The sequence below is a fragment of the Temnothorax americanus genome, unplaced genomic scaffold (genome assembly GCF_048541705.1).
Source record: "Temnothorax americanus isolate GAGA-0224 unplaced genomic scaffold, ASM4854170v1 Scaffold63, whole genome shotgun sequence".
NCBI classification, from domain to species: Eukaryota; Metazoa; Arthropoda; class Insecta; order Hymenoptera; family Formicidae; genus Temnothorax; species Temnothorax americanus.
The window spans coordinates 132,074-148,241 of NW_027509778.1; the positions used below are offsets into that span (position 1 = coordinate 132,074).

At 34.7% G+C, this 16,168-nt stretch overlaps 2 protein-coding genes across 9 annotated transcripts in view; one reads left to right on the forward strand and one right to left on the reverse strand.

Annotated features, from left to right (window-relative positions):
• 5-ht2b (5-hydroxytryptamine receptor 2B) overlaps positions 1-7,259 on the forward strand; it is a 100,925-nt gene extending 93,666 nt beyond the window's left edge. For all 8 annotated transcript variants that reach the window (XM_077420954.1, XM_077420961.1, XM_077420962.1 and 5 more), the window contains one exon: positions 687-7,259. In XM_077420954.1, the coding sequence (XP_077277080.1) occupies positions 687-1,192 (506 nt within the window). In that variant the 3' untranslated portion in view covers positions 1,193-7,259. The remainder of the gene's footprint in view (positions 1-686) is intronic.
• Rpn2 (Regulatory particle non-ATPase 2) overlaps positions 1-16,168 on the reverse strand; it is a 62,557-nt gene that overhangs the window by 22,885 nt on the left and 23,504 nt on the right. The window lies entirely within an intron of this gene.

A 16,168-nucleotide genomic window follows, 5' to 3' on the forward strand; every position in this document is an offset into this window, starting at 1 on the left:
TCGATCACCCTCTTTTTACAGTTTGGGGAAAAATGGAGAGATTCGTTTGAGAAGAACGTGATTCATGGTCACGAAAAGCTTCTGATCATTGCCTTCCTAGGATCGTGCAGGATATTCGCACGACTAATCCTGGAAGATTTAAGACTGTAAAACTTGACGTGCTCGCTAATTTTTAAGATTCTTAACATGGATTAAAAATGTCTGCGATTTCTCATCTTAAAATTATTAATTTTTTTTTAATTTTTGTATCGTATTTCGAAAGAGTGACATTCTTAGATTACTTGTTTATCTGATTAATTAATTTTAGAAATTCGGTAAGTATTCCTAACATCACATCTCCAAAATTTCCAGCTTTGTATTATATAAATTTTAAATTATTTAGTATTAAGAATTTGCACATTACCATGCATAGAGATACTTTTTTATCTAAGAGTAATTAAATTATAATCTTTATATTCTATATAGATCCCGGAATTTTAGATTCTAATCTTGCGCTAGTTAACGCTCGAATCTTCAAATCTTCGCACATCTGAATACCTCTCCTCACGAACCAAACTTTCATCACTTAGAATCCCGAACTTCCCCCAAGATTCTCACAACAATTTCCAATTTGAAGCGACAGCGGCAATCCTTTTACCCGCAAGCTCATCCATTTTCGTGAATCGAACCTCTCGAATCCTTTGCAGGCAGCACCAGGACCCTGCTGTCCGCTAACGCGAGAGCGATGCCGTTGCGACGCGCGGCAACGATGCGAGCGCACAACGGCGCGATGGGCACGGCGAACGTGACCTTGAACCAGAGTAATCCGTCGTCGCCAAATCTGCTCAGGTACTCGAGCGGCCAGGTGCGCAGCCATCATTCGCGCAACAGCAGCGTGATCTCGCGCAACAGTTCCCGCCACGGCAGGATCATCCGGCTGGAGCAGAAGGCGACGAAGGTCCTCGGCGTGGTGTTCTTTACGTTCGTGATCCTGTGGGCGCCGTTCTTCGTGCTGAACCTCGTGCCGGCCGTGTGCCCCGACTGCGAGCGTCGCATCGACCGCAAAATCTTCGACCTGGTCACTTGGCTCGGCTACGCCAGCTCCATGGTCAACCCGATCTTCTACACCATCTTCAACAAGGTCTTCCGCCAGGCGTTCAAGAAGGTGCTGCTCTGCAGGTATCGAAATGAAGAGTGGCGACCGCCTAGGTAGGCCCTGAGCCCCGGGAGACCGGGGATCGCCATCAGCAGAGTGTAATAAACGACGGGAATGAAGATCGATGCGCGAATCGTCGATGAGAATTATAAAGAGACAATCAGGGCAAATTCGAGCTCATCGAATGGTGCTATTTTACTAGCGCGATTGGCTATAGTTTCGAGAAACGTTGTAACAAGGGCCTGAGTAGCATATTCTTTGTATGTGTGTGCGTGTGTGTGTGGATAGCGTTGCCGATTGTTGACGAATTAAAAATTCTCTATCAATTCTTCATATTAATGACTCCTGTTTCATATACAATATTAATTTTAACAAACTAAAAATATTTTTTTAAATCCTCCTATATATATATATATATATATATATATATATATGTACACAGCTCCTAAATGTATGTACTAATACTTCATATCAATCACATATCAATATACAATAATATGTAATATATATAATGACGCCTATTTTAGTAGTTTTATATTTAAAAGTAATTAGTATCTTCTAAAAAATATTTTATTAGAACAAAATTCAGATCCTTTACCAGGATTATTTTTGATAACTCAAATAATCATGAGATAATTTTAAATTGTATCACTAATTTTTATTTACTTTATTATTAACTTTTACTTTCAATAATTATCTATTTAATACTAAACATATTTTTCCATGTTCAATTATCACTTTCTTCCCAAAGCTGATATTTTATTATAATAAAAAATATATTTTATGCGCTTGAACGCTTTTTAATAATTCTTAGATAATTTTCTTTATAAATGTACTATTTCTCGAACATCTTTTGCGTGTATTTAGAAACAACTTTCCGATAGCTTAATCGCGCGAGAACTCGAAACGCGAGTGAACAATCTGACTAGTAATCTACTATAAGTAAACTGTAACATAGTACTTCCAAACACGCTTCCTGTAACCGCAAAATCACCCGATAAACAACCACAGACTAATTAAATTCCCAATTGAATCTCCCTAATTAAATCCCGCACGGAGTAACGAGGAATTTGTAAATAAAAACGGAATAACGTGCGTTTAATTATAATTACAATCAAGAGCGTAGATTGTTGAAGTGTGTCCGTGTGTGCGTGCGTGCGTGCGCGTGTATAACTATAAAAACTTGCTAGTATTAAGCTATATTATTAATGAAAACGGTGCTCATGCGAAAAGTGTGTCAAGAGTGAAAAGTTATCGAAGAATGAGGAAAGAATCCGAGTTCGACAAGACAAATTAAATGATCGATAGAGATTCATTAATGACGTTGCAGTGTCGTCGATGTATACGAAAGAGAGAAAAATATCTCCGAGAAAAGATCCCTTGATATTTTCGTCATTTCCGGCGTGTAAATCGCCGCGCAATAATTAAAGAAATACGACAAGCTTCTTCTCATTATCCCCTAATTAGGGTAACTCCGGTATTTACGCCGCGCGGGGTTTTACGCCGCAGATGTCAGAAAAATATAAGGAATTAAGGTACTTGCTCGCAATTATTCTGTTATGTGCCTTTACGCCATATTAGTATTGTGTTGTAATTTCAGTTCTTTGCTGTTAATATTAACGAAACTGTCGTGAGTTAAATCGATTTCTCACCGTAGTAAGAAGCGCGATCTTGTGTTACGACCTATTACGTAAAATAATTACTGTAGAGAATGTAAAAGGTTTAATGGTTATTTCATGATACATAAGTGTAGAGGGATAGTAAATAATGGAATACAGCAAAATACAAGTGCATAGCTCTTGTATTTTTTGTTTAACTTAATATCTTGTATAATATTCCTCCTGTTTAGAATATACGGCAAGTTAGCATGCGGGATTTATGCCATAGTACAGACACTTTGTAAAACTCCAAATCTCCTATATGTTCTTTTTTTCCTTCTTTTTTGGATCGTATAACAATAATCTTTAATGCATCTATCGCTCTTCTATTTTCTTTTTAAAATTCTTCAATTTTATAATTTATTTATCATTCTTATATCTTAATAAACTTCTTACACACATCTTATAACATATTATGACATTTTATTGCCTCATTCATAAACATTATTTGTAATTTTTTATAAGGCGTATATTTCACCCCATTAATGTCATATAACCCACCTTTCTGGGATATATGACAAAAATGCAAGGGTTTCTTTTTTTATTAAATACAAAGAATGAATATTTCATATTTTTATTTTTTTTATAGTAATAGACAGTATAAAGTTTTTATTGGTATAATTTATTTGCCTTAAACATAGTAAATAATACTCGATAAATTAAGTTTTCCTTAGCTGCAGCGTAGATATACCGGAGTTACCCTAATTTAGCGGAATGCATCAGTGTCCGATATTCCTTTCTTTTTAATAAGAATTCTCAAGAGATCCCGCCAACTCAAAATTTCATAAATTCCTGAAGGAGCCCTAAAATACAATCCTCGATACAATTTTATTAATAATAATTAAATAAACACGTGATTGCAGAATCCAAGATGCATGCTGCAGTTGTATCGCAGCTCGGCAATTATAGATCTCACAATCGCGTGGCGATATAATTGTCAATCTTGTCGCGGAATTGTACTATGACTCCGTAATGTCTCGCCGATTCTGAATTCGATTATGCAATACGCGTATAACTGCAGATCCTGATGCACGCAATTGTATCGCAAGTTAATAATTGCAAATCCCGAGTATAATCGTGAGTAGGTACAGCTTCGCGACTGAAAAATCGACGATGATGCAATTCCTAGATGGGAATTGCGAGAGGGACAGAGAGAGAGAAAGAGAGGAAATGAAGCAGCCGACCTGTCGTTCGCAAAAATAAAGACACGATCGTCGAATTTGCGCAAGCGTGACGCGGCTCCGACGCCGAACGGTTCGCCGTTGTATCGAGCCGGTGGTTGGAGACCAGCGAGTATATATACAGACGAATGATGGATACACACACGGCGACGACGAGCCTCCCCCCCCCAGCAACCCTCCCCCGCCTTCCCCCTTATTAAGCTTTCCCCATCGGCCGTCCCCAATCAGAAAATCAATTGTAGTTCGTCGCCGCATTAATCGTCCGTTCGGCCGATCGTTCACCGTCGTCACGCTAATTATTTAGTTTTCTATCGTTCGCGGCTTGTCCCGACGTCGACCTCGCGGAAACCATTTAAACGTGAAATGGCTACATTTTACCGCCGACTGTTCCCGAGAAAGAATCAACCAATAGGCGATATAATGCCACACAATTTCCATTCGATTGTATCAATATTAATAATGCTTAATATCGCCAAGTGAGTCTTACAACAAATTTTCGATATTAAAGAACCTATCGCACTCTCTAAATCTTATGGTTTCATAAGGTAAGGGAGTGAATTTTTCACTCAAATTTTTAGAGTGGCTACTCTACAGGAGCGATACAATCTCACTCTGAAGCTATAGTAAATCACGATTCACTAAAGATCGATTGATAAATGACTCTAGCAGAGTAAAATTTTCCACTCACAATTGTAAAGTGACATAATTCATTCCTATGGAACCAAGGAATGAATTCACTGCACATGAAAAGAGTGTCCTTAGTATGCGATTTCACTCGAATAGAGCAGAATTTTACTTTTTCTTTAGAGTGGCGAATCACTCGAAGTGCACAGGCTCGATTTTTACTTTTCGTTACACTTGCATTTCACTTGTTTTGAGTATTATTTCACTCTTCGATTTTTAGAGAGCATATATATAGAAAATCTATCATCTTTGGATATTTTTAAAACTCAATTCCTTTATTTCTTTTATTTAAAATTAGATATTAAAAATGTCAAGTTCCTACAAAAATACTTTTTAACATAAGGGATAGAATGAATCATTGCCAGATGGATTAAATCTCTCCGTAGAATTAAACTCTTAATTATCATTTATATAAAACTCGTTAAATTGCAATATTAAGTTTGATAACGAGAAGTTAAATAATGTGCAGTTAAGACGAGCAAACCTTGCCAAAATCGATCGAGATTAATTGACCTCGCGAAGTCACGACATCTGGATTCGCTCAGATTCGCAAACTCGAGGAAACCTCCTCTATCTGATGTTACAACCGGAACGGCATTAATTATACTTACTCATTAACGCGTAGCACAAGTTACGCCCGTCGAGAAGACGATTGGGTCCACGGAATGCATTCGTCCTAAAGATGAAACTTCAGAAAGTTAATTATCGAGATGAAAAAAAAAACAAATTAAAATTAAAAAATATTAAATTAAGAGATAAAACCTAATAATAAAAATGTAGGATTTAAATAAAAGATAGCCATCTGATTTGATTTAAATTGGAATAACGTGGAATGAATATGTAGAGTACAATATGTTCTATTACAATTGACAATATACGCATTAAATATTAGAATGTGAAATTGGAATAAAATAAAAATTAAACAAAAATAATAATTTCTCGTAAAATGATTTTAAGAGCAAAGATCTAGTTGTATACACTTAATGTGTTTTTCGATATTCATACATTACTTCATCCAACTTTCGTCTCGTCACGACAATTTCTCCAGCAAGTACCAACTTGAAACGGTAATACGAGGTCTCCCGCGGAATTGGCGTAATTGGCAATCTGCACAATTAGTCCGCGTCTCTCGTCGAAGGGAAAGACTAATCGTCGTAAGCCCCGTGGGGCTGAATTCCCCATTAACCCTTAAACGGCGCTCGAAACTCCCCCTTACTTCCGAATTAAGAATCGATAATGAAAAAAATATCAAATCAATCAAAATTAAATTAATTAGTATATGATCACAATGTCAATATCGCATAAAATAATAATATATTATTAAACACAAGAGCCTAAAGATAAATGATATGAAAAATTTACGGAAATTAATTGAGAAATCAAGGGGTCAAAAAAGAGAAATAATTACGTCAGGAAAATCGGACTCACTCGTCTATTTTCGTCGAGTAGCAGAAACGCGTCGAGTGTTTCGCAAACAGCGGCAAGACAAATCGTACAGAAGGCGGTCGCGACTCTCAGACGCAAAGGAGATAAGGTAGAAGGGGTCGAGTCCGAACTGACCGAATTCGACTGACGTTAATTAAGTTCTCGACAAGCCCGAGTGCCCCGATAAAAGCCGAGGTAAATTCTCGGAAGACAACTCGCGGGGTCGATCTTTACGAGGCTAAAATTTCGGAATTCCCGTGTGGGTTATCGTGGTGTCTAAAGAACAAGGATATAAACAGAGAGATCAAATAGAGATAGATAGACAGATATACAACTGGATAGATAGAGATAGATAGATAGATAGATAGATAGATAGATGGAGAAGAGAGGCAGGGAGGGAAGGAGGAAGAGGAAGGGGGAGAGAGAGAGAGAGAGAAAAGGAGAGAGAGAGAGAGAGAGAGAGAGAGAGAGAGAGAGAGAGAGAGAGAGAGAGAGAGAGAGAGAGAGAGAGAGAGAGATGCAAGCGTAACGGTCTGCGTTTTGCGGTTCCACGCATCGCGATGCATCCCGATGCACCTGGTCTGCGAAATACATTTCGCAGGCCGTGGCGCGGCGGATATGTGCATGTAGTACTTACAATATATAGCACAATATGGAACTGGATACATAAGACACGGCACATAGGTCAATTAATCTCTAACCTCGGCATTCCGATATATATTAAATTAGTCGATCTTTCGTGGATGGATGACCATCAAAAGCATCACTCCTTAAATTACGACCTTTCCGTAGAAAAAAAATCTGGAGTTAAGCGGACAAATTGTCGGCCTTCACTGAGAAAAAGGTTTCTTTGGACCAAATAAGGCTCGTTAACAGATAATAAATGTCATGGTTGGATACGGCGAATCGAATATTTTGTTGAATCAATGCAATCGTTTGCTGGTTTGTGATAATAGTGAATATTCTGTTGCCCCAAATTAATGTAGGTTTAATAGTTAATGAATCTGATTTTGGCACGAACGAATATCTTTTTGCATCAATTGAATATTTCTTAATAGTTAAGGTAGTTGTGTCACAAAACCCATTTTCATAGGAATCTTTTAAAATTTGAACAGCATATTAATGTAAACACGCTCTACACACACGTGCAAGTAGAAAAAGCTTGACTATACCAAAGTTGAAATAATGGAAATCAAACTTAGCACTTTTTACATGTATCGTAGGACGAAAACGGCTTCCTATATCACGTTTGTAATTGTAGCGATCAAACTACTCATAGGATTTTAATGAAAAACAAAGAGATGACAAAAGAGACTTGTAAAAATATTCTTACAAAAGTACAAGACCCTTATCTATTTAGTTTTGAAGCAATTGTTACACAAAGTACACAATTTCTCATAGCGGTGGACGCATACGACAGCTAACCTGTAAAAATCTTGCAACACTGCGCATATGAAGATTAGATATATATATATATATATATATAGTTCAGACATTGCCGCTAAAGCTTTATGTCTTTTCTTTAATACTTTTTTTTTTCATTAATCTTCCTTTGTAATGTTCAACAGATATTTTCGCTTCTATTTCTTCTATTTATTCAAAATAACCTCGATAGCATACTAACGCGAGTGTCGCGAGTTAATCTCGATGGTATATACTGACATTACTGACGCGAGTGAAAACAGTAAAAACAGTACAAGCTCAGTCAAAAGTTTTACTCAGATAAGTAGAGTTTTCCGTACATTATCGTATTGCAGTGTGACCATTATTTTTGACTAATACTGTCGCGATACAACTACCTAATTTTGGCACAAAAGTATATTTTGTTACATTAACGGAGGATTTATTATTAGGTAAGGAATTTGAATCTGGTACAAAATAATATCTTTTTGCATCAATTAAATATTTTTGAATAGTAAATAATTTCATTTTCTTGGAAATCCGCGTCGACGTTTGTAGTTATATAATTTGTAAATATATATATATATAATATATATATATATATATATATATATATATATTTGGTTATGTCAGAGGCCCTGCTAGTAAGCACGCCCTGACTGGCGAACTAGAGAACGCTGGAGAAAGCCCCGCTGGGCTGCCCTTTATATAGCAGTCAGTGTCGAACTTTTCTTACGAGAGAATTAGCCGGCGATGAGCCACGTAGCGGGCGCGCGCCGAACTTTCTCGCCACGCGAGCCCGCGCTGTTTGGTTGTGCTAGCAAAATTTCTTATCTATTAAGAAATATAGAGTTGGCTCAACAAATCGCATTCGTTTCACTCAAAAGAACGAACTTTATTTGATCCAACATCTACACACATTTGTATGAAATACATCATGTCAACTATATCGCCGAGTTGACACAAATATGAATGATAAAGTAAATTAGCAATACCAACAAAACATTCATTTATATTAAATATAATTCGTTTGCTTTTTTGAAATAAATATTTTAAAAAAGTGTCAACCAAATATATATTGGCATAAAGAAACCTTTTTCTCAGTGTTTTAACTCGCAGCTATTAAAAGTCTTGGAGATCTAAATTAAAGCCCTTCTGTCAGAGTCCAAAAAATTGAGCTAATATCGAATTGAATGTTAAAAGCCTTAGGCGCATAACTCAGAGATTATTCCGCCCTTCAGGATCGAAAATTGCACCCTAAATAATAGAGGGCGAAACGACGCCAGTTGTGTATAGCTGCTAAGAGAAACTGTAATAATTTATCAGACTAGCATTGCGGACAGTGACATAACTGCATCCGGACTCGTTAATCTATCGTAGGAAAATGAAACGGCAAACTTGGGTGGGGACGGGGGATCGGGGATGCGCGTGGATGAAAAGAGACGGGTGGAAAATGTTTTTCCAACGCTCGCACGATAAACTCGTTTTAATTAACGAGCGGATCCACGTTAAAATACGACGTATTAAAGCGCATTATTTATGGAAGACGAAGTACAGCGGCGGAGAAATAAATGTAACAACGTCCGGAGAGTCCTGGGAAGTTACTAAATCCTACTTTGCAGATTTCTCAGCCATCAGTCTCAAAATGCAGTAAGATCCTTACTAAAAGACTTTTGCGGACATTAAATCCCGGACAAGTACGTGCCTTTTACGGAAAAAGAAATTAATTGAAAATAAAATATTTCTTTTTAAAGAGAACTTCTAAATCCATTAATAAATAAATCCACCGGTATTTTAAAAACGTCGATGCAAATTTTTCAGAGATCGATTTACTTTAGAATTAAAATAACTGCTAATAATTACTAACAATAAATAATTAATTAATAATTCAACCAAAAATAATAATTGCTTTATCTCGGTGAATAATTAGTAAAGTTTTAAAACGTTACTGGTGAAATATTAACGGAAAGTGCTAGCCGCATTCATTATTGTCGGTCCACCTGTGTCTTCTCGACAATTTCTTCTCGATTTCATTTGCTGAATTGGTCTCTGAAAATGTTCTTTAATTACAATAGAATTTTAGCGAGCGTTACCGCGCCGAAAGCCATTAACTTTTCACAAGACATTACGCGAGTTTCTCGGTAATTTTTATCTGCTATCCCGCGTCATAAAACACTCATGTGTATATTTCATAAAAAGAACATTACTGCCGCACTTGCGTCGAGCACGCATGAATAGACTTCCCGACATTAGAAAACAAAAAAAACGGTTGTTCGAAAAAAACAGCAGCATTGACATCAATTCTTTCGAACAGATATCAACTCATTTTATCATTCACCTATAATTATTAATTTAATTACAGTAATAACCAATTAAGTTCGAATTAATTTAGTGGATTTTTCTATTCATTATTTTCAAATATGACATGCCCTTTTTAGAAGAGGATATATATATATATATATATATATATATATCATGTTACTTTGAAATAATTATGTAATTATTAATCATATGTGTACTAATAACAATTATAGTTGTAAAATAATAATTTTTTAATAATTAATTTTAATTAAATATTTATTTATAAGCGTAATAAAGATAAAAATATTAATGTAAATTTTATAATATAAAACACATAAGTTTTCATATAAGAGATTATAAAAAAAATGTAAAGAAAAACAGATCTCTGTAATTACAATAAAAGTTATCATATAATTCGCACTTTTAAGGAACTCTAAACATTTTGAATATATTTAAAAAAATGTGCTAAAATTATGAATAAATTATTTAACATATATACAAGCATTTTAAGCAATGTAATTTTAATAAAATGCAAGAGTGATTATCAATTCGCGATTAAATATGAAACTAGTGTTCCGTTAATTACCCGATTATTCCCCGTGAATTAATTCACTGCGAAGAGAAGAAGCGCACGCGAATTAATTCCAGTTGCGAAATATTAAAATCGTACGCTGGATCTTCGGTGACTCTAAGCGAGGATTATTGGGGGGTTGCATCCTCCGCGAAGCCGCTAATCCTCTCTGTGGAATTTAAATGTCACGCGAAGATATTATATGCTACTTTTTTGTCTTCAAGTTCTGTTTGAACTTTTTTCATATAGATATTTTTCTATTCTTTAATCTTTTATATTAGACAGAATAGTAAATTTTTTTTTCGCCAGTATATAGAATAACAATAAACGTTATATATATTGCCAGTCAGGTCGATTTAAATTACTTTTATATTAGGCCTTTCTTTTTTTATTTTATTTTATTTGTATACGTTCTCGAAAACATTTTGAGAGCTCGTTCGAGAATCTGCTCACGCCGCATTTCTAGATCTCCTTATTCTCATCCTCGGAAATCCCTAATTTTCCCAAAATTAATTTACATACGGCCGCAATTAGCACACTGATTAAAATCAAGATTAATGGATCACAGGTAGCGTACTTTCATTGGTTCTCGCCGCTGCTTATTATACCCTAATTCCTAGCGAATCCTGCCCACTCGATCCAACGTCCTTTCATAATCCTGACGAGGCGATCCTTCGAAGGAAAATCTCATAATTTCATAAGATTACCTAAATTTTCACTTTACTTATTACCTATACTTATAATTTTTTACTTATTTATGTATTTTACATGTGTGTTAATTATACAATGTAATAATTTATATTTATTATAATCTGATCTGCTCTAATTTGTTCAGTATTGTCAATTTTTCATATTTTAAAAATTTATACATATATGTATGTACATAAAATTATATCATCTACATTAATTTTTTAATTTTTCAATTTTTAAGACGAAGTAATGTCTTAATAGGCCACTGTATAATGAAATCTTTTTTGATAATTGAGTCCTTAGTCCATCTTGGTCCATTTGTTTGGACGTTGGAATTTAATCGTTCCTCAAGCCCGAGAGAGTCGAAGAAAAATATTTTCCAGGCTTTCCGAGCTTTATTAGACCGAAGTGTTCGTCGGGTTAAACTCAATGCAATCAATAATTTTTCGCGGTAATAAAAAGGCATCAATCGCCTTTAAATTAAATTTTCTTGCCTCACAGATTCAAGATACCATTACTGAAAAATTTTCCCGGCAAAGTAATAAAATCTAATTCATTCGCTATCTCAATTTTTAGTTTAAATTCCGTTATGGTAAGGTAAACGGCCCAGTTACAGGCACTGTCCTAGTTTCCGGCACCGACGGTACATTTATATTTGTAATAAATAAAGTTTTCGTCAAATATTAAAAAAATTACAAGCAAATTAAAGAGCGTTTTTTACTGTTGATTATTGCATAAACACTTTTTTTTTAATGTTTCGTACTTAAATTACCGACAGTGAATGGGGCGACTCGCGCGTTTCAGTGGCTCCCGAAGGGCATTCCTATTAGGTGACACACCTTAGTGGTAGCGAACGTCAAACTGCTGATTTTTAGTATTATGTAAGTATTAAAACGTCATAATGGTTATATGAACATGTTCAGCACGAATCACATTATCGATTAGATAAGTAATAGTTTATCTGTATGTTAGTTTTTCCCTTAAATTCCCGATGCCAAGAAGTGCGTCACGTAATGAAGGTTATGTTTCACTTTTTGGCACAGAGTTTGTAATATGTTGCATCATCAATTTTGCTTTATTATTCTAAAAATTGAGGTAGATTTATTGATACTTGTAACTCGAAAATTTATGATAAAAAACATTTTTTATGAAAAAAATAATTCTAATGAATTTTTATGAAATTTGTTTGAAATTTATTAATTATTCAACACATTTTGACACTTTACGCTACAGATAAAGTTTGTTTTCTGTGTTTTATTTTCACCTGTCTTATTTTTTGTATTTTAATTTAATATATAAAAAATCTGTTGTAACAGAGTAAGCACAGATAGAGAAAAAAGTGATGGAGACTTTGGACTCTTCAAAGGTAGCTAATTTATCTCATATATCTTATATTATATGTAGTTTTTGCATAGAGGTTGACAAAATATAATACCTACAAGAAAGCTAATTAGTAATTAAACATTGATTATTACAGCTAAAATTATACGCAGGACAATTTAAGTAACTGTGACGTCTCGAAGTGCCGAAAATTGGGCCCGTTGGTGCCATAAAGTGCGGCAGAGCACTTCGATAGTGCCAAAAACGCCGGCAGTAACGAGCATTATAAAAATAATTATTTATTTATTAGAACTGAATGATTTAACTAAAAATATAGGTGAATCTTACTCAGAAAGCTTTAATGCACGTGTTAAAATAGTTTGTTTGGGGTTTAACAATATATCGCGTTCGTAAATAATAGAAAATCAGGGCCGCTGCTATAAAGGTGCCTATAACTGGGCCGTTTACCTTATCATAGTTTTCGATATTTCTCGTCGAGACTAAACTTCATAGTGTAAAATTAAGAAAAAATAAAGTCTTTCTCAATCGTAATATATAATAACTATTGTATGCATAAATCTGTCAATAAATTCACGCCAGATAAAAAGTTCAATTTCCTCAATTAGTAAAAAGAATATGTTCTTTCTCTGTTTAATTTTACTTCAACATGTTTATATGCCTCTATTTAGTAATTACATCTAGTAATTAAAAATCACATTTTGATTCATATATTATATTCTTTCCCCTGTTTTCACTTTAAGGCTCCTGGGTATTCGTCGCGGCCATGTTGGAATGTGACGTCAGAAGCGAGAAATGACACGTTAAAAATTGTTGCGTAGTATTTCTAAATAAAAAGATATTTGCTTAAAATAACACTACAGATCATGCACTTCAGCACACTTCAAAAATACTCCGAGTTAAGGTTAAGTCTAGGGTTAAGGCCTTTCCCTTGACAGTTAATAAACAGCCGTAAAACGAATGTGATACGATGCAGACCTGTGCGCAGGCGCATGACTAGATTTTGTATTACATTCATTTTACGGCTGTTTATTAACTGTCAAGGAAAAGGGGTAAACTAATTAACTTCAACTCAAAGTATTTTCGAAGTGTGCTGAAGTGATCTGTAGTGTTATTTTAAGCAAATATCATCTTTTTATTTGGAAATACTAAACGCAAGAATTCTCAACGTGTCAATTCTCAACATTTCTCGCTTCTGACGTCACATCTCATGAGATGTCGGGAAAAAGCCCAGAAGCCTTAAAGTGTTTATATGCCTCCATTAGTAATTAAATCTGGTAATTAAAAATCAGATTTAATTCCGATGTGTATTATATACGATATGTGATGTAACAAATGATATATCGCATACGATGCATCACGCTTGAAAGGATTAAAATGTTGGCCAGGTGCGTAAGATCGGGGCCAATGCGGGCAACAACTTGTCCCGCGATCAATAATAGTACACGCATTCGGACGGATAAATAGCGATCAATTGCAGGCATCGGGCATTGCCATAACCGCGTTAACGATTACATCGCGAATTCCGGGAATCGCTCGTTAATTGGCCACGATTGCACGTTCAATTACTCGCTTTGTCCACAGCGTGTGCACCCGTTCGCCGACGCATTGCTTACTGCCACTAACCGCTACACTTGAAATAACATGCGAAATAAGAGATACGCTAGTAATTAATAACAGCACACTACATACTCGTTTAATAATCATAATTAATGTTGCAATAGCGCGGCGGTTAAAAGAAATGCTTAAGACGTATATTTCAATAAAAAACACCTTCGCAATTAATAATTACAATGCCGACATTGTTAATTTAACAATCGTAATTATTAAATCGAGTGCATAATACAACTAAAAAGTTACTTGATAATTAATCATTGCAATGCCTGATGGGCTACTAATTTAACAATTATATAATTAATATGTCGTTAAAATAGATGCATAAAGTAACGCTTTGATTACGAAATATACGACCTTGCCCCTTGAGAATAGTTTATTGATTAACCCCCAAAATCCCCAAATCCCAAAAATAACAGCTATCAATTTATTTATATTCATAAGATAAGGAGGGAAACGCGGCGTGTATACAGTCATCACATTGTTTTAAAATAACACATCGATGCAATATTTCGCAATCGTTTCGGTGTTACACATTTATTTCTGTTACTGTGCAATCGATATTTGGTAATATTTCATGTATTCCTTTCAAAGAAAAATACCGGTCAACCCGATAAACCCGATTCAACGCGATAAATCCGATGATTAATTGACCATTATTCAGTGGCGATGATTACGATTTTTGAGAGAAAGAGAAATTATAATAATCCAGTGATTACGAAATGCACGGAGCAAATTCGTCTCTACGGTATTAATCACCGGACTCAAAGCGATTGTGAATCACTCGAGCACCTTTTGTGGACATAAAACATGCCATAAATATTCAACTCTAATCCCTAAGCATGCGCTTGATCTCCTTTTGTTAAATCGTTGCGTATAAAAATGCTAAATTTGCATTTTTGTAAATTAATCGTTATACTTTTTTTACGTTTAATCGATTAAATATAATAATTAATTCAATTATTACTTAAAATATTTTATTAAAAAAATAATTTTGTGAAACTTTGCTTTGGAGGTTTTCGAAAATAATATCAATTTATTTTAATTAATATAATTAATTTATTTTTTCAATTTTTCAAGATTTTCTCATTATCTCTTCTTTTTTTATAAAATTGGATAAATGTAGAGTAAATCAAACTTACTGATAAAAAAAAATAGGTAATCACGGTCGCGTTTGAGATCAAAGGGAAGTGAATTTAAGGGTCAACGAAACATACAGGACGAATTGGCGTGGGTGCCACAGAAAATGGGACAGGGTATTCAAAGGGTTGGAGATTAAACGTGGAAAAAAAGAGGAATGAAAACATGTAACCTGAAATTTGAATGATGTGAGAACCACCAACCCGTGTATTGTCCGGAAATTAATTGGAAAGAACGGACAGCAAGAATTAAGCGAGGATCTTCCAAAGAAATGAGAAACAGAGTCAGGGACGAATCCGGCGAATTTCTGGGCTTTAACAAAATGAATAATTACATCATCAAAAACCCGAAAAATATTAATTTAGATTATTATAATTGTCATACATTTCTTTAAGAAAATTTTGAAAGAAGACGAGAAGCATGCTTAAAGAAATAAAATATTCAAAAGTCAGATGCGTCGTTATCATAGCTTACATCGGAGATCCGACCCTGAACAAAGCGCAGAATGGACCCATCAAAGAGTTGCAATATGAAATAAAGTCGTGCTTTCAGTTCGTCGATCTAGGAGAATAAAAGCTATTGATTCCTCCTGTTTCATACGCCCTTATTTGTTACGTGACGCAAAATATTACTAAAAAGGCTAAAAGTCCATTCGTTGCGTGTGTGGCTAAAATTCTAAATTAAATTTACATTCATTGAAATTTGATTGCATTAATTTCAGATATCTCACGGAAATTTTCAAAATTAATTTCTAAATGACCTTTCCCGATTTATAATAATTACGTAATTATAACTATTTCATACAAAATAAATATGTATTAAATATATATCAAATTTTATCTCTTTTTCTTTATATTTTACTCTTACATTTAGGCAATTTCTGGTCTTAAAAGCAATTGGAATCCTGTGACGCCGTACTTTACAATCAAATTACGATACCTCGAAGAAAGAATGCTTCTTTATCGTAAGGCAATAATTCATTCGACGAAGAAGTCCGAAATTGACTTAATATTTCAATTCAGAACCTCAT